The following is a 22,383-nucleotide window of genomic DNA, read 5'->3' on the forward strand; positions in this document are numbered from 1 at the left end:
GCCCTGGGAAGCACCGTTACACAGAGGGGTTGTAACGTGTGGCCCTGGGAAGCACCGTTACACAGAGGGGTTGTAACGTGTGGCCCTGGGAAGCACCGTTACACAGAGGGGTTGTAACGTGTGGCCCTGGGAAGCACCTTTACACAGAGGGGTTGTAACGTGTGGCCCTGGGAAGCACCGTTACACAGAGGGTTGTAACGTGTGGCCCTGGGAAGCACCGTTACACAGAGGGGTTGTAACGTGTGGCCCTGGGAAGCACCGTTACACAGAGGGGTTGTAACGTGTGGCCCTGGGAAGCACCGTTACACAGAGGGGTTGTAACGTGTGGCCCTGGGAAGCACCGTTACACAGAGGGGTTGTAACGTGTGGCCCTGGGAAGCACCTTTACACAGAGGGGTTGTAACGTGTGGCCCTGGGAAGCACCGTTACACAGAGGGGTTGTAACGTGTGGCCCTGGGAAGCACCGTTACACAGAGGGGTTGTAACGTGTGGCCCTGGGGTTGTAACGTGTGGCCCTGGGAAGCACCGTTACACAGAGGGGTTGTAACGTGTGGCCCTGGGAAGCACCGTTACACAGAGGGGTTGTAACGTGTGCCCTGGGAAGCTCCTTTATACAGAGGGGTTGTAACGTGTGGCCCTGGGAAGCTCCTTTACACAGAGGGGTTGTAACGTGTGCCCTGGGAAGCACAGAGGGGTTGTAACGTGTGGCCCTGGGAAGCACCGTTACACAGAGGGGTTGTAACGTGTGCCCTGGGAAGCTCCTTTATACAGAGGGGTTGTAACGTGTGGCCCTGGGAAGCTCCTTTACACAGAGGGGTTGTAACGTGTGGCCCTGGGAAGCACAGAGGGGTTGTAACGTGTGGCCCTGGGAAGCACAGAGGGGTTGTAACGTGTGGCCCTGGGAAGCTCCTTTATACAGAGGGGTTGTAACGTGTGCCCTGGGAAGCAAGTTCAGGGAGTGAATAATTTAATAAATAAACTAAACATAATTACAAACAGGAAACACGAACAACGCACAGACAAGAATCTCACCTTCCTACCACCTCTTCTCCCCCTCTCTCCCCCTCTCCTCCACCCCTCTCTCGCTCTCCCCCTCTCCTCCACCCCTCTCTCTCTCCCCCTCTCCTCCACCCCTCTCTCGCTCTCCCCCTCTCGCTCTCCCCCTCTCCTCCACCCCTCTCTCTCTCTCCCCTCTCCTCCACCCCTCTCTCGCTCTCCCCCTCCCTCCCTCCCTCCCTCTCCTCCACCCCTCCCCCTCTCTCTCTCTCCCTCCCTCCCCCCTCTCCTCCACCCCTCTCTCACTCTCCCCCCTCCCTCCCCTCCCTCTCTCTCTCTCCCCTCCACCCCTCCCTCCCTCTCCTCCACCCCTCCCTCTCTCTCTTTCTCCCTCCCTCCCTCCCCCTCCTCCACCCCTCCCTCCCTCTCTCTCCCCACCTCCCTCTCTCCCCTCCCCATCCTCTCTCTCCCCATCCCTCTCCTCTCCCCATCCCTCTCTCTCCCCCTCCCCCTCTCCCCCTCCCTCTTACCACAAGGTAGTACGATGACTCCCGAGCGGGCACGGCCGTTACCAAACATCTTGCGGAGGCTCTTCTCCTGGTAAGGCCTGAGTACAGCTGTGGCCTTCAGGTCCATGTTGATGTCAGGGTTCACCGTGTCGTTGCGGAAGTCGTACTCGGCCAGTAGAGGATACTCCATATTAATACACCTCTTCTGAAGCTCTTCAATCATCTCCTGGAGGGAAGGGAGGATTCGAGGGGACGTGAGAGCGCGTGTGTGTGTGTGTGTGGTAACAACAGAGAGTAAGGAGAGATGGCAGACTGTAAATAGTAGAGTTGGACTTTAAGGTTGTCCGAACATGAACACGTTATGAAGCCGATGTCAGAGGGGCGGGGGGGGCATTTTAATGGTAGACCACAATTCATTCAGGGGCCACAGGGACCACACTTCATTAAGGGGCCACAGGGCCCACAATTCATTAAGGGGCCACAGGGCCCACAATTCATTAAGGGGCCACAGGGCCCACAATTCATTAAGGGGCTACAGGGCCCACAACTCATTAAGGGGCTACAGGGCCCACAACTCATTAAGGGGCTACAGGGCCCACAACTCATTAAGGGCTACAGGGCCCACAATTCATTAAGGGGCCACAGGGCCCACAATTCATTAAGGGGCCACAGGGCCCACAACTCATTAAGGGGCTTCATTAAGGGGCTACAGGGCCCACAACTCATTAAGGGGCCACAGGGCCCACAATTCATTAAGGGGCTACAGGGCCCACAATTCATTAAGGGGCCACAGGGCCCACAATTCATTAAGGGGCCACAGGGCCCACAATTCATTAAGGGGCACAGGGCCCACAATTCATTAAGGGGCCACAGGGCCCACAATTCATTAAGGGGCCACAGGCTACAGGGCCCACAATTCATTCAGGGGCCACAGAGCCCACAATTCATTAAGGGGCCACTTAGCCCACAATTCATTAAGGGGCCACAGGGCCCACAATTCATTAAGGGGCCACAGGGCCCACAATTCATTAAGGGGCCACAGAGCCCACAATTCATTAAGGGGCCACAGAGCCCACAATTCATTAAGGGGCCACAGGGCCCACAACTCATTAAGGGGCCACAGGGCCACAATTCAGGGGCCAATTCATTAAGGGGCCACAGGGCCCACAATTCATTAAGGGGCCACAGGGCCCACAATTCATTAAGGGGCCACAGGGCCCACAATTCATTAAGGGGCCACAGAGCCCACAATTCATTAAGGGGCCACAGGGCCCACAATTCATTAAGGGGGGCCATTCAGGGCCCCACAATTCATTAAGGGGCCACAGGGCCCCACAGCCACAGGGCCCACAATTCATTAAGGGGCCACAGGGCCCACAATTCATTAAGGGGCCACAGGGCCCACAATTCATTAAGGGGCCACAGGGCCCACAATTCATTAAGGGGCCACAGGGCCCACAATTCATTAAGGGGCCACAGGGCCCACAATTCATTAAGGGGCCACAGGGCCACAGACAGGGCCCACAATTCATTAAGGGGCTACAGGGCCCACAATTCATTAAGGGGCCACAGGGCCCACAATTCATTAAGGGGCCACAGGGCCCACAATTCATTAAGGGGCCACAGGGCCAACTCAGGGCCCACAACTCATTAAGGGGCCACAGGGCCCACCATTAAGGGGCACACTCATTCAAGGGGCTACAGGGCCCACAATTCAAGTCACACAACCAAACCTGTCGGATCTAAGGGGCCACAGGGCCCTCTTCCTCCTTGTCCAAGGGGCCACAGGGCCCACAATGTCATTAAGGGGTACAGGGCCCACAATTCATTAAGGGGCTACAGGGCCCAACATGGCTTCCAAGTCACACAACCAAACCTGTCGGATCTCGAAGGACACGGTCTGCGTCTCCTCCTCCTCCTCTTCCTCCTTGTCCATCTGTTCATAGTAGCTGAATATGTCCTCTGGTTACCTGGGTGGCTCCTGAGCGGTGTCTGTCTGCCCTCAGTGATGAGCTGTGTCTGTCTGCCTGTGTGTGTCGGTGTGTGTGTCTGCCTGTGTGTGGGCCCCGACCGCTGACTGACGACCTCAGTGAGAGCTCGGTGTCTGTCTGCCCCCTGCTCGGTGTGTGTGTGTGTGTGTGTGTGTGTGTGTGTGTAGCTGTTGTCCTGGAGGGACTCAGTGATGAGCTCGGTGTCTGTCTGCCTGTGTGTGGGGTTGGAGGTTTACTGACTTCTGGTACGACCTCAGTGATGAGCTCGGTGCTGTCTTAACATGCTGTGTACGACCTCAGTGATGAGCTGTGTCTGTCTGCCTGTGTGTGTGTGTGTCGGTTGTGTTTGTGTGTGTGTGTGTGTTAGCTGTGTACCGCTGACTTGCTGTGTGACCTCAGTGTCTGTCTGCCTGTGTGTGTGTGTGTGTGTGTGTGTGTGTGTGTGTGTGTGTGTGTGTGTGTGTGTGTGTGTTAGCTGTTCGTACCGCTGACTTGCTGTGTACGACCTCAGTGATGAGCTCGGTGTCTGTCTGCCTGTGTGTGTGTGTGTGTGTGTGTGTCGGTGTGTGTGTGTGTGTGTGTGTGTGTGTGTGTGTTAGCTGTTCGTACCGCTGACTTGCTGTGTACGACCTCAGTGATGAGCTCGGTGTCTGTCTGCCTGTGTGTGTGTGTGTGTGTCGGTGGTGTGTGTGTGTGTGTGTGTGTGTGTGTTAGCTGTTCGTACCGCTGACTTGCTGTGTACGACCTCAGTGAGCTCGGTGTCTGTCTGCCTGTGTGTGTGTGTGTCGGTGTGTGTGTGTGTGTGTGTGTTAGCTGTGTCTGTCTGCCGGTGTGTGTGTGTGTGTGTGTGTGTGTTAGCTGTTCGTACCGCTGACTTGTGTGACCTCAGTGATGAGCTCGGTGTGTCTGTCTGTGTGTGTGTGTGTGTGTGTGTGTGTGTGTGTGTGTGTTAGCTGTTCAGTGATGAGCTCGGTGTCTGTCTGCCGCTGACTTGCTGTGTACCGCTGACCTCAGTGATGAGCTCGGTGTCTGTCTGCCCTCTGCGGTTCGTTAGCTGACCGCTGACTTGCTGTGTACGACAATCTCTGATCACACTGTCCTGAAGACCGCTGACTTGCGTTGTGATCACCTCTGAGACGACAATCTCTGATCACACTGTCTCCACAAAGTACCTGACACACACACACACACACAGAGACAGACAGACAGACAGACAGACAGACAGACAGACAGACAGACAGACAGACAGACAGACAGACAGACAGACAGACAGACAGACAGACAGACAGACACAGACACACAGACAGACAGACACAGACAGACAGACAGACAGACAGACAGACAGACAGACAGACATGTATATATATATATACAGAGTTGTCTCAGACAGACAGAGTTGTCTCAGACAGTATATATATATATATATATATATTAAGACAGACAGTATATATATATATATATATATATTAATGAGACTGTTGTATATATATATATATTAATGAGTTGTCTCAGCCTACCGGTTGTGTGTATATATATATATATATATTAATGAGTTGTCTCATTAATGAGTTGTCTCAGCCTACCGGTTGTATATATATATATATATATATATATGAGTTGTCTCAGCCTACCGGTTGTGTATATATATATATATATATATATATATATTAATGTGTTGTCTCAGCCTACCGGTTGTGTATATATATATATATATATATATATATATTAATGAGTTGTCTCAGCCCTAGCCTACCGGTTGTATATATATATATATATATATTAATGTGTTCAGCCTACCGGTTGTATATATATATATATATATATTAAGCCTACCGGTTGTGTTGTCTCAGCCTATATATATATATATATATTAATGAGTTGTCTCAGTGTGTAGTTGTCTATATCAGCCTATATATATATATATATTAATGAGTTGTCTCAGCCTACCGGTTGTATATATATATATATATATATATATATTAATGAGTTGTCTCTCAGCCTACCGGTTGTATATATATATATATATTAATGATATTAATGCCTACCGGTTGTGTATATATATATATATATATATTAATGAGTTGTCTCAGCCTACCGGTTTGTATATATATATATATATATATTAATGAGTTGTCTCAGCCTACGGTTGTATGTATATATATATATATTAATGAGTTGTCTCAGCCTGTGTATATATATATATATATATATTAATGAGTTCTCTCAGCCTGTCTCAGCCTACCGGTTGTATATATATATATATATATATATATATATTAATGAGTTGTTGTATATATATATATATATATATTAATGAGTTGTCTCAGCCTACCTACCGGTTGTGTATATATATATATATATATATTAAGTTGAGTTGTCTCAGCCTACCGTTGTGTATATATATATATATATATTAATGAGTTGTCTCATATATATATATATATATATATTAATGAGTTGTCTCAGCCGGTATATATATATATATATATATATATATATTAATGAGTTGTCTCAGCCTACCGGTTGTATATATATATATATAATGAGTTGTCTCAGCCTACCGGTTATATATATATATATATATATTAATGAGTTGTCTCAGCCTACCGGTTGTATATATATATATTAATGAGTTGTCATGCCTACGGTTGTATATATATATATATATATATATATATTAATGAGTTGTCTCAGCCTACCGGTTGTTGTGTTTCATATACCAGCTTATATATTAACCTCAGCCTACCGGTTGTGTATATATATATATATATTAATGCCGGTTGTATATATATATATATATATATTAAGCTCACAGTGCAGAGCTATATATAAGAGAGTTGTCTCAGCCTCATATTAATGAGTTGTCTCAGCGGTTGTATATATATATAGATACCAGACATCACTCAGTTGTCTCAGCCCCCTATATAAAACACCCCTATTAATGAGTTGTCTCAGCCTACCGGTTGTATATATATATATATATATATATTAATGAGTTGTCTACAGACATGAGTTGTCTCCGGTTTGTATATATATATATATATATTAATGACAGACGGTTGTATATATATATATATATATATTAATGAGTTGTCTCAGCCTACCCCCTACAGACACGGTTGTAATGATCAGCCTACCGGTTGTATATATATATTAATGAGTTGTCCCCTACGGTTGTATATATATATATATATATATATTAATGAGTTGTCTCAGCCTACCGGTGTATATATATATATATTAATGAGTTGTCTCAGTTGTGTATATATATATATATATATATTAATGAGTTGTCCCCTACGGTTGTATATATATATATATATATTAATGAGTTGTCTCAGCCTACCGGTTGTATATATATATATATATATTAATGAGTTGTCATATATATATATATTAATGAGTTGTCATGCCTACCGGTTGTGTTTCAGCACCAGCTTCACACCGTAGCTCACAGTGCAGCTGAAAGAGGACATTCTGAAAGACACCAGACATCACTCAGACCCCCATTCATACAGACACTACAGCTTCAGACACCCCCTACAGACACCCCCCCAGACACCCTCACAGTGCAGAGCTGAAAGAGGACATTCCAGACTGCTTCAATAGACACCAGACATCACTCAGACTCCCCCTACAGACACCACCTCCTCCCTGTACCACCACCTCCTCCTCCCTGTACCACCTCCTCCTCCCTGTACCACCTCCTCCTCCCTGTACCACCTCCTCCTCCTCCTCCCTGTACCACCCCCTCCTCCCTGTACCACCTCCTCCTCCTCCCTGTACCACCTCCTCCTCCCTGTACCACCCCCTCCTCCCCTGTACCACCCCCTCCTCCCTGTACCACCCCCTCCTCCCTGTACCACCCCTCCTCCCTGTACCACCCCCTCCTCCCTGTACCACCCCTCCTCCCTGTACCACCCCCTCCTCCCTGTACCACCACCCCCTCCTCCCTCCTCCTCCCTGTACCACCACCTCCTCCTCCCTGTACCACCACCTCCCTACCACCACCTCCTCCTCCCTGTACCACCACCTCCTCCTCCCTGTACCTCCTCCTCCTCCTCCTCCTCCTCAGACCCCTGTACCACCTCCTCCTCCCTGTACCACCTCCTCCTCCTCCCTGTACCTCCTCCTCCTCAGACCCCTGTACCACCACCTCCTCCTCTCCTAACTGACCTTGATGAACTGCACGATGCCGTCCGGTACAGATGTCTTGCTGAGTTTCTGGAGATACTCCACGATGTCTGAGGTCTGTAGGCCGACGCTCACTGCAGCGTAGAGGGAGTAGGCTGTCAGCTTGTACTCGTGAACGTGGACCGGACGACACACTGGCTCTGCTATGGCTACCAGGAAGTCCTGGGCATACTTATACACCGGAGAGAAGGCTTCCAGGAAGATGTGTCCATCTGGAGCCTGTCGGGACGGGGAGGAGGGGTGAGAGAGAGAGACAGAGAGACAGACAGGAGAGAGACAGAGAGGAGATCGAGAGGAGAGAGACAGAGAGAGACAGAGAGAGAGAGAGAGAGAGAGAGAGAGAGAGGAGAGAGACAGAGACGAGACAGAGAGGAGAGAGAGACAGAGAGGAGAGAGAGAGAGAGAGAGACAGAGAGAGAGAGAGAGAGACAGAGAGAGAGAGAGAGAAAGAGAGGAGAGAGAGACAGAGAGAGAGAGAGAGAGAGAGAGAGAGAGAGAGAGAGAGAGACAGAGAGAGAGACAGAGAGAGAGACAGAGAGAGACAGAGAGAGAGAGAGAGAGAGAGAGAGAGAGAGAGAGAGAAAGAGAGGAGATAGAGAGGAGAGAGAGAGAGGAGAGAGAGACAGACAGAGAGAGAGAGAGAGAGAGAGAGAGAGAGAGACAGAGAGACAGACAGACGGAGAGAGAGAGAGACAGAGAGAGACAGAGAGAGAGAGAGAGAGAGAGAGAGAGACAGACATGAAAGCACAGAGACAGAGGAGAGAGAGAGAGACAGACAGAGACAGACAGAGGAGACAGACAGAGAGAGACGAAGAAGGGGTGGTAAAAATATGCTGAATATTTAAATGTGGTGGTTACTGTTGCATGACTGAAAGCATAGGGGTGTAGGGATGTCAATGGAGTTGTTAACAGGGAACAGTCTGGTACCATGATTAGTGTCATCTCTTCCTACTACAGAGTCTGGTACCATGACGGTCCAGGGATGTACCATGACTAGAAGTTCTTCCTAATCGATCCTCAGCCTGACTCCAGGACTCCTAGTCTGGTACCATGATGGTACAATCCAGTCAGTACCAGAGACTAGAACCTCTCTTCCTACTATCGATCCTCAGCCTGACTCCAGGACTCCTGGTCCGGTACCATGATGAAAAGCAGAGGGAAGAATCAAGGAAATGGAGCCACTGTCAGATTCATATCCTGCGTTCTGGATGCAGGGACTGACCATCAATGACATCTATATTACATATATATTATATTATATTATTATATATATATAAACCATGTTATGAGGATAAACACTGTTTATTTACATTTAGACTGTTTACAAACATCAGAGAGTTCACAGGTACGACAGTCTGACCAGAATTCACAGGTACGACAGTCTGACCAGAGTTCACAGGTACGACAGTCTGACCAGAGTTCACAGGTACGACAGTCTACCCAGAGTTCACAGGTACGACAGACCCAGAGTTCACAGGTACGACAGTCTACCCAGAGTTCACAGGGACAGTCTGACCAGAGTTCACAGGTACGACCCAGAGTTCACCAGACAGTACACAGTCTGACCCAGAGTTCACAGGTACGACAGTCTGACCAGAGTTCACAGGTACGACAGTCTGACCAGAGTTCACAGGTACGACCCAGAGTTCACAGGTACGACCCAGAGTTCACAGGTACGACCCAGAGTTCACAGGTACGACAGTCTAACCAGAGTTCACAGGTACCCAGAGTTCACGACACAGAGTCTGACCAGAGTTCACAGGTACGACAGTCTGACCAGAGTTCACAGTCTGACCAGAGTTCACAGGTACCCAGAGTTCACAGTCTGACCAGAGTTCACAGGTACGACAGACCCAGAGTTCACAGACAGTCTGACCAGTGACCAGAGTTCACAGGACAGTCCCAGAGTTCACAGGTACGACAGTCTAACCAGAGTTCACAGGTACGACAGTCTGACCAGAGTTCGACAGTCTGACCAGGTCACGACAGTCTACCCAGAGTTCACAGGTACGACCCAGAGTTCACAGGTACGACAGTCCAGAGTTCACAGGTACGACCCAGAGTTCACAGGTACGACAGTCTGACCAGAGTTCACAGGTACGACAGTCTGACCAGAGTTCACAGGTACGACCCAGAGTTCACAGGTACGACAGTCGGACCAGAGTTCACAGGTACGACCCAGAGTTCACAGGTACGACAGTCTGACCAGAGTTCACAGGTACGACAGTCTGACCAGAGTTCACAGGTACGACAGACCCAGAGTTCACAGGTACGACAGTCTAACCAGAGTTCACAGGTACGACAGTCTAACCAGAGTTCACAGGTACGACCCAGAGTTCACAGGTACGACAGTCTAACCAGAGTTCACAGGACCCAGACGACAGTCTAACCAGAGTTCACAGGTACGACAGTCTGACCAGAGTTCACAGGTACGACCCAGAGTTCTACGACACTAACCAGAGTTCACAGGTACGACAGTCTGACCCAGAGTTCACAGGTACGACAGTCTACCCAGAGTTCCAGTCTGACCAGAGTTTCAGGTCTGACCCAGAGTTCACAGGTACGACAGTCTGACCAGAGTTCACAGGGCACGACAGTCTGACCAGAGTTCAGGTGACCCAGAGTTCACAGGTACGACAGTCTGACCAGAGTTCACAGGTACGACAGTCTAACCAGAGTTCACAGGTACGACAGTCGACCAGAGTTCACAGGTACCCAGAGACAGTCTACCCAGAGTTCACAGGTACGACACCCAGAGTTCACAGGTAGTCGACCAGAGTTCAGGTACGACAGTCTGACCAGAGTTCAGTCTGACCAGAGTTCACAGGTACGACAGTCTGACCAGAGTTCACAGGTACGACCCAGTCTGACCAGAGTTCACAGGTACGACCCAGAGTTCACAGGTACGACAGTCTGACCAGAGTTCACAGGTACGACAGTCTGACCAGAGTTCACAGGTACGACTGACCAGAGTTCTGACCAGAGTTCACAGGTACGACAGTCTGACCAGAGTTCACAGGTACGACAGTCTGACCAGAGTTCACAGGTACGACCAGAGTTCACACCGACCAGAGTTCACAGGTACGACAGTCCAGAGTTCACAGGTACGACAGTCTGACCAGAGTTCACAGGTACGACAGTCTAACCAGAGTTCACAGGTACGACAGAGTTCAGGACCCAGAGTTCACAGGTACGACAGTCTAACCAGAGTTCACAGGTACGACAGTCGACCCAGAGTTCACAGGTACGACAGTCTACCCAGAGTTCACAGGTACGACCCAGAGTTCACAGGTACGACAGTCTGACCAGAGTTCACAGGTACGACAGTCTGACCAGAGTTCACAGGTACGACAGTCAGACCCAGAGTTCAGTTCAGGTACAGACAGTCTGACCAGAGTTCACAGGTACGACCCAGAGTTCACAGGTACAGTCTGACCAGAGTTCAGGTACGACAGTCCAGAGTTCACAGGTACGACAGTCTAACCAGAGTTCAGACAGTTCACCAGAGTTCACAGGTACGACCCAGAGTTCACAGGTACGACCCAGAGTCTACCCAGAGTTCACAGGTACGACAGTCCCAGAGTTCACAGGTTCACAGTCTGACCCAGAGTTCACAGGTACGAGTCTGACCAGAGTTCTGACCAGAGTTCACAGGTACGACAGTCTGACCAGAGTTCACAGGTCGACAGTCCCAGAGTTCACAGGTACGACAGTCTGACCAGAGTTCACCAGGTTCACGACAGTCTAGTCTGACCAGAGTTCACAGGTACGACAGTCTAACCCAGAGTTCACAGGTACGACAGTCTGACCAGAGTTCACAGGTACGACAGTCTGACCAGAGTTCACAGGTACGACAGTCTGACCAGAGTTCACAGGTACGACAGTCTGACCAGAGTTCACAGGTACGACAGTCTACCCAGAGTTCACAGGTACGACAGTCTGACCAGAGTTCACAGGTACGACCCAGAGTTCACCAGAGTTCAGGTACGACAGTCTGACCAGAGTTCCAGAGTTCACAGGTACGACAGTCTGACCAGAGTTCACAGGTACGACAGTCTGACCAGAGTTCACAGGTACGACAGTCTGACCAGAGTTCACAGGTACGACCCAGAGTTCACAGGTACGACAGTCTGACCAGAGTTCACAGGTACGACCCAGAGTTCACAGGTACGACAGTCTAACCAGAGTTCACAGGTACGACAGTCTGACCAGAGTTCACAGGTACGACAGTCTACCCAGAGTTCACAGGTACGACAGTCTGACCAGAGTTCACAGGTACGACAGTCTAACCAGAGTTCACAGGTACGACAGTCTAACCAGAGTTCACAGGTACGACAGTCGACAGAGTCTGACCCAGAGTTCACAGGTACGAGTCTGACCAGAGTTCACAGGAACCCAGAGTTCACAGGTACGACAGTCTAACCAGAGTTCACAGGTACGACAGTCCCAGAGTTCACAGGTACGACAGTCTAACCAGAGTTCACAGGTACGACAGTCTGACCCAGAGACAGGTCGACACCAGAGTTCACAGGTACGACCCAGAGTTCACAGGTACGACAGTCCCAGAGTTCACAGGTACGACAGTCGACAGAGTCGACCCAGAGTTCACAGGTACGACCCAGAGTTCACAGGTACGACAGTCTGACCAGAGTTCACAGGTACGACAGTCTGACCAGAGTTCACAGGTACGACAGTCTGACCAGAGTTCACAGGTACGACAGTCTAACCAGAGTTCACAGGTACGACCCAGAGTTCACAGGTACGACCCAGAGTTCACAGGTACGACAGTCTAACCAGAGTTCACAGGTACGACAGTCTGACCAGAGTTCACAGGTACGACAGTCTGACCAGAGTTCACAGGTACGACCCAGAGTTCACAGGTACGACAGTCTGACCAGAGTTCACAGGTACGACAGTCTGACCAGAGTTCACAGGTACGACAGTCTGACCAGAGTTCACAGGTACGACAGTCCCAGAGTTCACAGGTACGACAGTCTGACCAGAGTTCACAGGTACGACCCAGAGTTCACAGGTACGACAGTCTGACCAGAGTTCACAGGTACGACAGTCTGACCAGAGTTCACAGGTACGACAGTCTGACCAGAGTTCACAGGTACGACAGTCTAAGCAGAGTTCACAGGTACGACCCAGAGTTCACAGGTACGACAGTCTACCCAGAGTTCACAGGTACGACCCAGAGTTCACAGGTACGACCCAGAGTTCACAGGTACGACCCAGAGTTCACAGGTACGACCCAGAGTTCACAGGTACGACAGTCTGAACAGAGTTCACAGGTACGACCCAGAGTTCACAGGTACGACAGTCTACCCAGAGTTCACAGGTACGACAGTCTGACCAGAGTTCACAGGTACGACCCAGAGTTCACAGGTACGACAGTCTACCCAGAGTTCACAGGTACGACAGTCTGACCAGAGTTCACAGGTACGACCCAGAGTTCACAGGTACGACAGTCTAACCAGAGTTCACAGGTACGACAGTCTAACCAGAGTTCACAGGTACGACAGTCTACCCAGAGTTCACAGGTACGACAGTCTACCCAGAGTTCACAGTCTGACCAGACCAGAGTTCACAGGTACGACAGTCTGACCAGAGTTCACAGGTACGACAGTCTACCCAGAGTTCACAGGTACGACAGTCTGACCAGAGTTCACAGGTACGACAGTCTAACCAGAGTTCACAGGTACGACAGTCTAACCAGAGTTCACAGGTACGACAGTCTGACCAGAGTTCACAGGTACGACAGTCTGACCAGAGTTCTGACCAGAGTTCACAGGTACGACCCAGAGTTCACAGGTACCAGAGTTCACAGTCTGACCAGAGTTCACAGGTACGACAGTCCCAGAGTTCACAGGTACGACAGTCTAACCAGAGTTCACAGGACAGTCGACAGTCTGACCAGAGTTCACAGAGTTCACAGGACGACAGTCTGACCAGAGTTCACAGGTGACCAGACCCAGAGTTCACAGACACTACCCAGAGTCACAGGTACGACTGACCAGACAGTCTACCCAGAGTTCACAGGTACGACCCAGAGTTCACAGGTACGACAGTCTGACCAGAGTTCACAGGTACGACAGTCTGACCAGAGTTCACAGGTACGACCCAGAGTTCACAGGTACGACAGTCTAACCAGAGTTCACAGGTACGACCCAGAGTTCACAGGTACGACCCAAAGTTCACAGGTACGACAGTCTAACCAGAGTTCACAGGTACGACCCAGAGTTCACAGGTACGACAGTCTAACCAGAGTTCACAGGTACGACAGTCTAACCAGAGTTCACAGGTACGACAGTCTACCCAGAGTTCACAGGTCTAACCAGAGTTCACAGTCTAACCAGAGTTCACAGGTACGACAGTCTAACCAGAGTTCACAGGTACGACAGTCTACCCAGAGTTCACAGGTACGACAGTCTACCCAGAGTTCACAGGTACGACCCAGAGTTCACAGGTACGACAGTCTGACCAGAGTTCACAGGTACGACAGTCTGACCAGAGTTCACAGGTACGACAGTCTACCCAGAGTTCACAGGTACGACAGTCTACCCAGAGTTCACAGGTACGACCCAGAGTTCACAGGTACGACAGTCTACCCAGAGTTCTACCCAGTTCACAGTACGACAGTCACCAGAGTTCACACGACCCAGAGTTCACAGGTACGACAGTCTAACCAGAGTTCACAGGTACGACAGTCTGACCAGAGTTCACAGGTACGACAGTCTGACCAGAGTTCACAGGTACGACCCAGAGTTCACAGGTACGACAGTCTGACCAGAGTTCACAGGTACGACAGTCTGACCAGACCAGAGTTCACAGGTCTGACCAGAGTTCACAGGTACGACAGTCTGACCAGAGTCTGACCAGAGTTCACAGGTACGACCAGAGTCTAAGCAGAGTTCACAGGTACGACCCAGAGTTCACAGGTACGACAGTCTACCCAGAGTTCACAGGTACGACAGTCTGACCAGAGTTCACAGGACAGTCTGACCAGAGTTCCCAGAGTTGACCAGAGTTCACAGGTACGACAGTCTAACCAGAGTTCACAGGTACGACAGTCTGACCAGAGTTCACAGGTACGACAGTCTACCCAGAGTTCACAGGTACGACCCAGAGTTCACAGGTACGACAGTCTGACCAGAGTTCACAGGTACGACAGTCTGACCAGAGTTCACAGGTACGACCCAGAGTTCACAGGTACGACCCAGAGTTCACAGGTACGACAGTCTAACCAGAGTTACCCAGAGTTCACAGGTACGACAGTCTACCCAGAGTTCACAGGTACGACAGTCTAACCAGAGTTCACAGGTACGACCCAGAGTTCACAGGTACGACCCAGAGTTCACAGGTACGACCCAGAGTTCACAGGTACGACAGTCTAACCAGAGTTCACAGGTACGACAGTCGGAACAGAGTTCTGGTAACAGATGTGAGTTAACTTGGTAACGTAATCTGTCAGTCTCACCACCCAGAGAGGTCGTGATCCGTGGTCGTTCTTCAGCAACATCTGCAGCCGGTAGTCTTTAGCACCGTACTCGTCCAGCTTGATGGCCGACTCATCCACCGTTTTACCGGCCGCTGCAGGGATGGCCTCCTGGGACTCACTGCCCATCGCCTCCTCCTCATCCTCCTCTTCGTCATACACACGCTTCTTAGAAGACTTCCTCTCTGGAGGAAGACAGACAGACAGACAGACAGAGACAGGAGGGAGGAAGAGAGACAGAGACAGGAAGGATGAAGAGAGACAGAGACAGGAAGTCAGGACGTTGAATGAAATTATATTTTAATTTACCAGTTGTCTGCGCGGTCGGGCCTTTTGGTGTTCGGAACATGAGACAACACATCCACAGGAAAGTAGAATTACAACAACAATTTTAAAGTCCTGGTTTCTATCAACCTGAAGACCCGAGACGAAAATAAAGTCCTGGTTTCTATCAACCTGAAGACACGAGACGACAATAAAGTCCTGGTTTCTATCAACCTGAAGACACGAGACGACAATAAAGTCCTGGTTTCTATCAACCTGAAGACCCGAGACGAAAATAAAGTCCTGGTTTCTATCAACCTGAAGACACGAGACGACAATAAAGTCCTGGTTTCTATCAACCTGAAGACCCGAGACGAAAATAAAGTCCTGGTTTCTATCAACCTGAAGACACGAGACGACAATAAAGTCCTGGTTTCTATCAACCTGAAGACCCGAGACGAAAATAGATGCACACATGCCGAGCTCGTGATTACATTCTTTATAATTTAACCTTTATTTGACCTTTATGTAACCTTTATTTGACCTTTATGTAACCTTTATGTAACCTTTATTTGACCTTTATGTAACCTTTATGTAACCTTTATTTGACCTTTATGTAACCTTTATTTGACCTTTATGTAACCTTTATGTAACCTTTATTTGACCTTTATGTAACCTTTATTTGACCTTTATGTAACCTTTATTTGACCTTTATGTAACCTTTATGTAACCTTTATGTAACCTTTATTTGACCTTTATGTAACCTTTATGTAACCTTTATGTAACCTTTATTTGACCTTTATGTAACCTTTATTTGACCTTTATGTAACCTTTATTTGACCTTTATGTAACCTTTATGTAACCTTTATTTGACCTTTATGTAACTAGGCAAGTCAGTTAAGAACACATTATTATCATTAATATTATTAGGGACACTACAGGTGGGGACACTACAGACAGGGACACTACAGGTGGGGACACTACAGACAGGGACACTACTGGTGGGGACACTACAGACAGGGACACTACAGGCGGGGACACTACAGACGGGGACACTACTGGTGGGGACACTACAGACAGGGACACTACAGACAGGGACACTACAGGCAGGGACACTACAGACAGGGACACTACAGGCAGGGACACTACAGACGGGGACACTACAGACGGGGACACTACAGGCGGGGACACTACTGGTGGGGACACTACTGGTGGGGACACTACTGGTGGGGACACTACAGGTGGGGACACTACTGGTGGGGACACTACAGGTGGGGACACTACTGGTGGGGACACTACGCTGGTGGGGACACTACGCTGGTGGGGACACTACAGACGGGGACACTACAGACAGGGACACTACAGGTGGGGACACTACTGGTGGGGACACTACTGGTGGGGACACTACGCTGGAGGGGACACTACGCTGGAGGGGACACTACGCTGGTGGGGACACTACAGGCAGGGACACTACAGGCAGGGACACTACGCTGGTGGGGACACTACGCTGGTGGGGACACTACAGGCAGGGACACTACAGACAGGGACACTACGCTGGAGGGGACACTACGCTGGTGGGGACACTACAGGTGGGGACACTACGCTGGTGGGGACACTACAGGCAGGGACACTACGCTGGAGGGGACACTACGCTGGTGGGGACACTACAGGTGGGGACACTACGCTGGTGGGGACACTACGCTGGTGGGGACACTACGCTGGAGGGGACACTACAGGCAGGGACACTACGCAGGTGGGGACACTACAGGTGGGGACACTACGCTGGTGGGGACACTACGCTGGAGGGGACACTACAGGCAGGGACACTACGCTGGTGGGGACACTACGCTGGAGGGGACACTACAGGCAGGGACACTACGCTGGTGGGGACACTACGCTGGTGGGGACACTACAGAAAGGGACACTACGCTGGTGGGGACACTACAGGCAGGGACACTACGCTGGTGGGGACACTACGCTGGTGGGGACACTACAGGCAGGAACACTACGCTGGTGGGGACACTACGCTGGTGGGGACACTACGCTGGTGGGGACACTACAGGTGGGGACACTACAGGCAGGGACACTACAGACAGGGACACTACAGGCAGGGACACTACAGGCAGGGACACTACAGACAGGGACACTACAGACAGGGACACTACAGGCAGGGACACTACAGGCAGGGACACTACAGACGGGGACACTACTGGTGGGGACACTACAGACAGGGACACTACAGGCAGGGACACTACAGACAGGGACACTACAGACAGGGACACTACTGGTGGGGACACTACAGGCAGGGACACTACAGACGGGGACACTACTGGGGGACACTACAGGCGGGGACACTACGCTGGTGGGGACACTACGCTGGTGGGGACACTACTGGTGGGGACACTACTGGTGGGGACACTACAGGTGGGGACACTACTGGTGGGGACACTACTGGTGGGGACACTACTGGTGGGGACACTACTGGTGGGGACACTACAGGTGGGGACACTACTGGTGGGGACACTACGCTGGAGGGGACACTACGCTGGAGGGGACACTACGCTGGTGGGGACACTACAGGCAGGGACACTACAGGCAGGGACACTACGCTGGCGGGGACACTACAGGCAGGGACACTACAGACAGGGACACTACGCTGGAGGGGACACTACGCTGGTGGGGACACTACAGGTGGGGACACTACAGGCAGGGACACTACAGACAGGGACACTACGCTGGAGGGGACACTACGCTGGTGGGGACACTACAGGTGGGGACACTACGCTGGTGGGGACACTACGCTGGAGGGGACACTACAGGCAGGGACACTACGCAGGTGGGGACACTACAGGTGGGGACACTACGCTGGAGGGGACACTACAGGCAGGGACACTACGCTGGTGGGGACACTACGCTGGTGGGGACACTACAGGCAGGGACACTACGCTGGTGGGGACACTACAGGCAGGGACACTACGCTGGTGGGGACACTACGCTGGTGGGGACACTACGCTGGAGGGGACACTACAGGCAGGGACACTACGCTGGTGGGGACACTACGCTGGTGGGGACACTACGCTGGTGGGGACACTACGCTGGTGGGGACACTACAGGCAGGGACACTACGCTGGTGGGGACACTACGCTGGTGGGGACACTACAGGCAGGGACACTACGCTGGTGGGGACACTACGCTGGCGGGGACACTACGCTGGCGGGGACACTACGCTGGCGGGGACACTACGCTGGCGGGGACACTACGCTGGCGGGGACACTACGCTGGTGGGGACACTACGCTGGTGGGGACACTACAGGCGGGGACACTACAGGCGGGGACACTACAGGCGGGGACACTACGCTGGTGGGGACACTACGCTGGTGGGGACACTACAGGCGGGGACACTACAGGCGGGGACACTACGCTGGTGGGGACACTACGCTGGTGGGGACACTACGCTGGCGGGGACACTACAGGCAGGGACACTACAGACAGGGACACTACAGACAAGGACACTACAGGCAGGGACACTACAGGCGGGGACACTACGCTGGTGGGGACACTACGCTGGTGGGGACACTACGCTGGTGGGGACACTACAGGCAGGGACACTACAGGCGGGGACACTACAGGCGGGGACACTACGCTGGTGGGGACACTACGCTGGTGGGGACACTACGCTGGTGGGGACACTACGCTGGAGGGGACACTACAGGCAGGGACACTACAGGCAGGGACACTACAGACAGGGACACTACAGGCGGGGACACTACGCTGGTGGGGACACTACGCTGGTAGGGACACTACAGGCAGGGACACTACAGGCGGGGACACTACGCTGGTAGGGACACTACGCTGGTGGGGACACTACAGGCAGGGACACTACAGGCAGGGACACTACAGACAGGGACACTACAGGCGGGGACACTACAGGCGGGGACACTACGCTGGAGGGGACACTACGCTGGAGGGGACACTACGCTGGTGGGGACACTACGCTGGTGGGGACACTACGCTGGTGGGGACACTACGCTGGTGGGGACACTACAGGCAGGGACACTACGCTGTCGGGGACACTACGCTGGAGGGGACACTACAGGCAGGGACACTACGCTGGAGGGGACACTACAGGCGGGGACACTACAGGCGGGGACACTACGCTGGTAGGGACACTACGCTGGTGGGGACACTACAGGCAGGGACACTACAGACAGGGACACTACAGGCGGGGACACTACGCTGGTGGGGACACTACGCTGGTGGGGACACTACGCTGGTGGGGACACTACAGGCAGGGACACTACGCTGGTGGGGACACTACGCTGGTGGGGACACTACGCTGGTGGGGACACTACGCTGGTGGGGACACTACGCTGGTGGGGACACTACAGGCAGGGACACTACAGGCAGGGACACTACAGGCGGGGACACTACGCTGGTGGGGACACTACAGGCAGGGACACTACAGACAGGGACACTACAGGCAGGGACACTACGCTGTCGGGGACACTACAGACAGGGACACTACAGGCAGGGACACTACAGGCAGGGACACTACAGACAGGGACACTACAGGCGGGGACACTACGCTGGTGGGGACACTACAGGCAGGGACACTACGCTGGAGGGGACACTACGCTGGAGGGGACACTACGCTGGTGGGGACACTACAGACAGGGACACTACAGGCAGGGACACTACGCTGGTGGGGACACTACAGGCAGGGACACTATGCTGGAGGGGACACTACAGGCAGGGACACTACGCTGGTGGGGACACTACAGGCAGGGACACTACGCTGGTGGGGACACTACGCTGGAGGGGACACTACAGGCAGGGACACTACGCTGGAGGGGACACTACAGGCAGGGACACTACGCTGGTGGGGACACTACAGGCAGGGACACTACGCTGGAGGGGACACTACAGACAGGGACACTACAGGCAGGGACACTACGCTGGAGGGGACACTACAGGCAGGGACACTACGCTGGAGGGGACACTACAGACAGGGACACTACAGGCAGGGACACTACAGGCAGGGACACTACGCTGGAGGGGACACTACAGGCAGGGACACTACAGGCAGGGACACTACAGGCAGGGACACTACGCTGGTGGGGACACTACAGGCAGGGACACTACAGGCAGGGACACTACAGGCAGGGACACTCCAGGCAGGGACACTTCAGGCTGAGGAGGACGTTCCTCATGTTTCAGGTGACAGACATCTTAATGCTCTACCAGCACTTTGAAAAGTTGATTTCATTCTACTTTCCTGTGGATATTATTGTCTCACATTCCTACCTGTAAAACAAACAAAACACTGCAGACAAACGGCCGAGTACATTCAGATGTCATGTTACTCAACATTCTGGCGATGTAGAGGTCGTTGGTGGGAACGTCCCTGATCCAAACGCTCATGTCTGCCCTACGTCGGGTCTCCAGACTAAGGCAGTCTGCAGCATCTTGAAGTTAGTTTGTTTTCCTAGCTACTCTACTACAGGTACTTGCTAGCTACTATACTACTACTATGCAAAGCTATAGGTACTAGCTAGCTACTATACTACTACAACAGGTATTAGCTAGCTACTATACTACTGCTATACTATGCTATAGGTACTTGCTAGCTACTATACTACTGCTATACTATGCTATAGGTACTTGCTAGCTACTATACCACTGCTATACTATGCTATAGGTACTTGCTAGCTACTATACCACTGCTATACTATGCTATAGGTACTTGCTAGCTACTATACCACTGCTATACTATGCTATAGGTACTTGCTAGCTACTATACTACTGCTATACTATGCTATAGGTACTTGCTAGCTACTATACTGCTGCTATACTATGCTATAGGTACTTGCTAGCTACTATACTGCTGCTATACTATGCTATAGGTACTTGCTAGCTACTATACTACTGCTATACTATGCTATAGGTACTTGCTAGCTACAATACTGCTATACTATAGGTACTTGCTTACTACTATACTATGCTATAGGTACTTGCTTACTACTATACTACTGCTATAGGTACTTGCTAGCTACTACAGGTATTAGCTAGGTACAATGGTTCGGTACTGTTACACAGAATGCATGTCTGTCTCCCATGCTTCAGCATCATGCTATAATTGCCATCACAACACCGACTGAACCGCAACATGAGCTGGAGTAACATTCCATTTCCGGGAACATCTAGATACTCACCCCGATCTCCCCTATCTTTCTTCCCCATGATATTAGCAGCTTGTTCCCGAAAACAACTTGCTTCGTCAAACCATGTTAAACGACAAGTGAGAAACAACAACAAGCAACTGCGACGCGACCAACTCGGTTTCCTCCTTGTGCTCAAAAGGATCATGTGACCTATGAATTCCGCTTGTTGATTGGATGTCGATGTTGTTTACTTCCGGTGGTAGAGGTCAGATTAGATTTTACGGTTTTCGGTGTCGTTTTTTTTCGTTCCCGTCGAGGTGTTTATTGTTGTAAAAAATAGCTTATTAATAATCGGTAATCATGTCAGACGATGATTTGATCGGACCTGCCTTACCACCGTCGTTCAGAAAAAGCAGCAATGATGAATCTGATGACGAGGAAGGATGTGAGTAAAGTGGCCATGACTAGTGTCATCAGATACTATGCTGTCATATTCATGCCTTAGTTATCTTTCTGCTTTATACTGTATTGTTAAATCGAAAAAAGCTAGTGTCTGTTTTTGGTATTTTCCTACCTAGGATGTGCTGTCTTCTCCAATAGTTGCAGGTCCTGCGCTGCCTCCCGGATACAAACCGGAGTTGCTCTCCAGCTCGGAGGATGACTTTGGCCAAGAGGAGGTGGATGTGGTGATCAAGAGACGAAACAAGACGAGCAGCAGACACGGTCACGGTAGCGGGACGACCAAGGATGGACCCACCGCAGTGTAACAC

The 22,383-nt window shown here is 51.2% G+C and overlaps 2 protein-coding genes across 2 annotated transcripts in view; both read right to left on the bottom strand.

Moving 5' to 3' along the window:
- Positions 1–3,482, bottom strand: part of ercc3 (excision repair cross-complementation group 3) — a 53,192-nt gene extending 49,710 nt beyond the window's left edge. The window contains exons 1-2 of the mRNA XM_065022160.1: positions 3,382–3,482; positions 1,527–1,731 (exon numbers count right to left, since the gene is read on the bottom strand). Coding sequence (XP_064878232.1) covers positions 1,527–1,731; positions 3,382–3,441 — 265 coding nt within the window. The 5' untranslated portion in view covers positions 3,442–3,482. The remainder of the gene's footprint in view (positions 1–1,526; positions 1,732–3,381) is intronic.
- A 4,181-nt stretch (positions 3,483–7,663) lies between these two features.
- LOC135573299 (general transcription and DNA repair factor IIH helicase subunit XPB-like) lies at positions 7,664–21,790 on the bottom strand. Its single transcript, XM_065022155.1, has 3 exons — positions 21,665–21,790; positions 15,171–15,373; positions 7,664–7,909 (listed from the first exon to the last, which is right to left on the bottom strand). Exons 1-3 carry the CDS (start codon positions 21,690–21,692, stop codon positions 7,664–7,666), a joined length of 477 nt encoding a protein of 158 aa, XP_064878227.1. The 5' UTR covers positions 21,693–21,790.
- Positions 21,791–22,383: the final 593 nt, after the last annotated feature.

Source organism: Oncorhynchus nerka, linkage group LG2 (genome assembly GCF_034236695.1).
Source record: "Oncorhynchus nerka isolate Pitt River linkage group LG2, Oner_Uvic_2.0, whole genome shotgun sequence".
NCBI lineage: Eukaryota > Metazoa > Chordata > Actinopteri > Salmoniformes > Salmonidae > Oncorhynchus > Oncorhynchus nerka.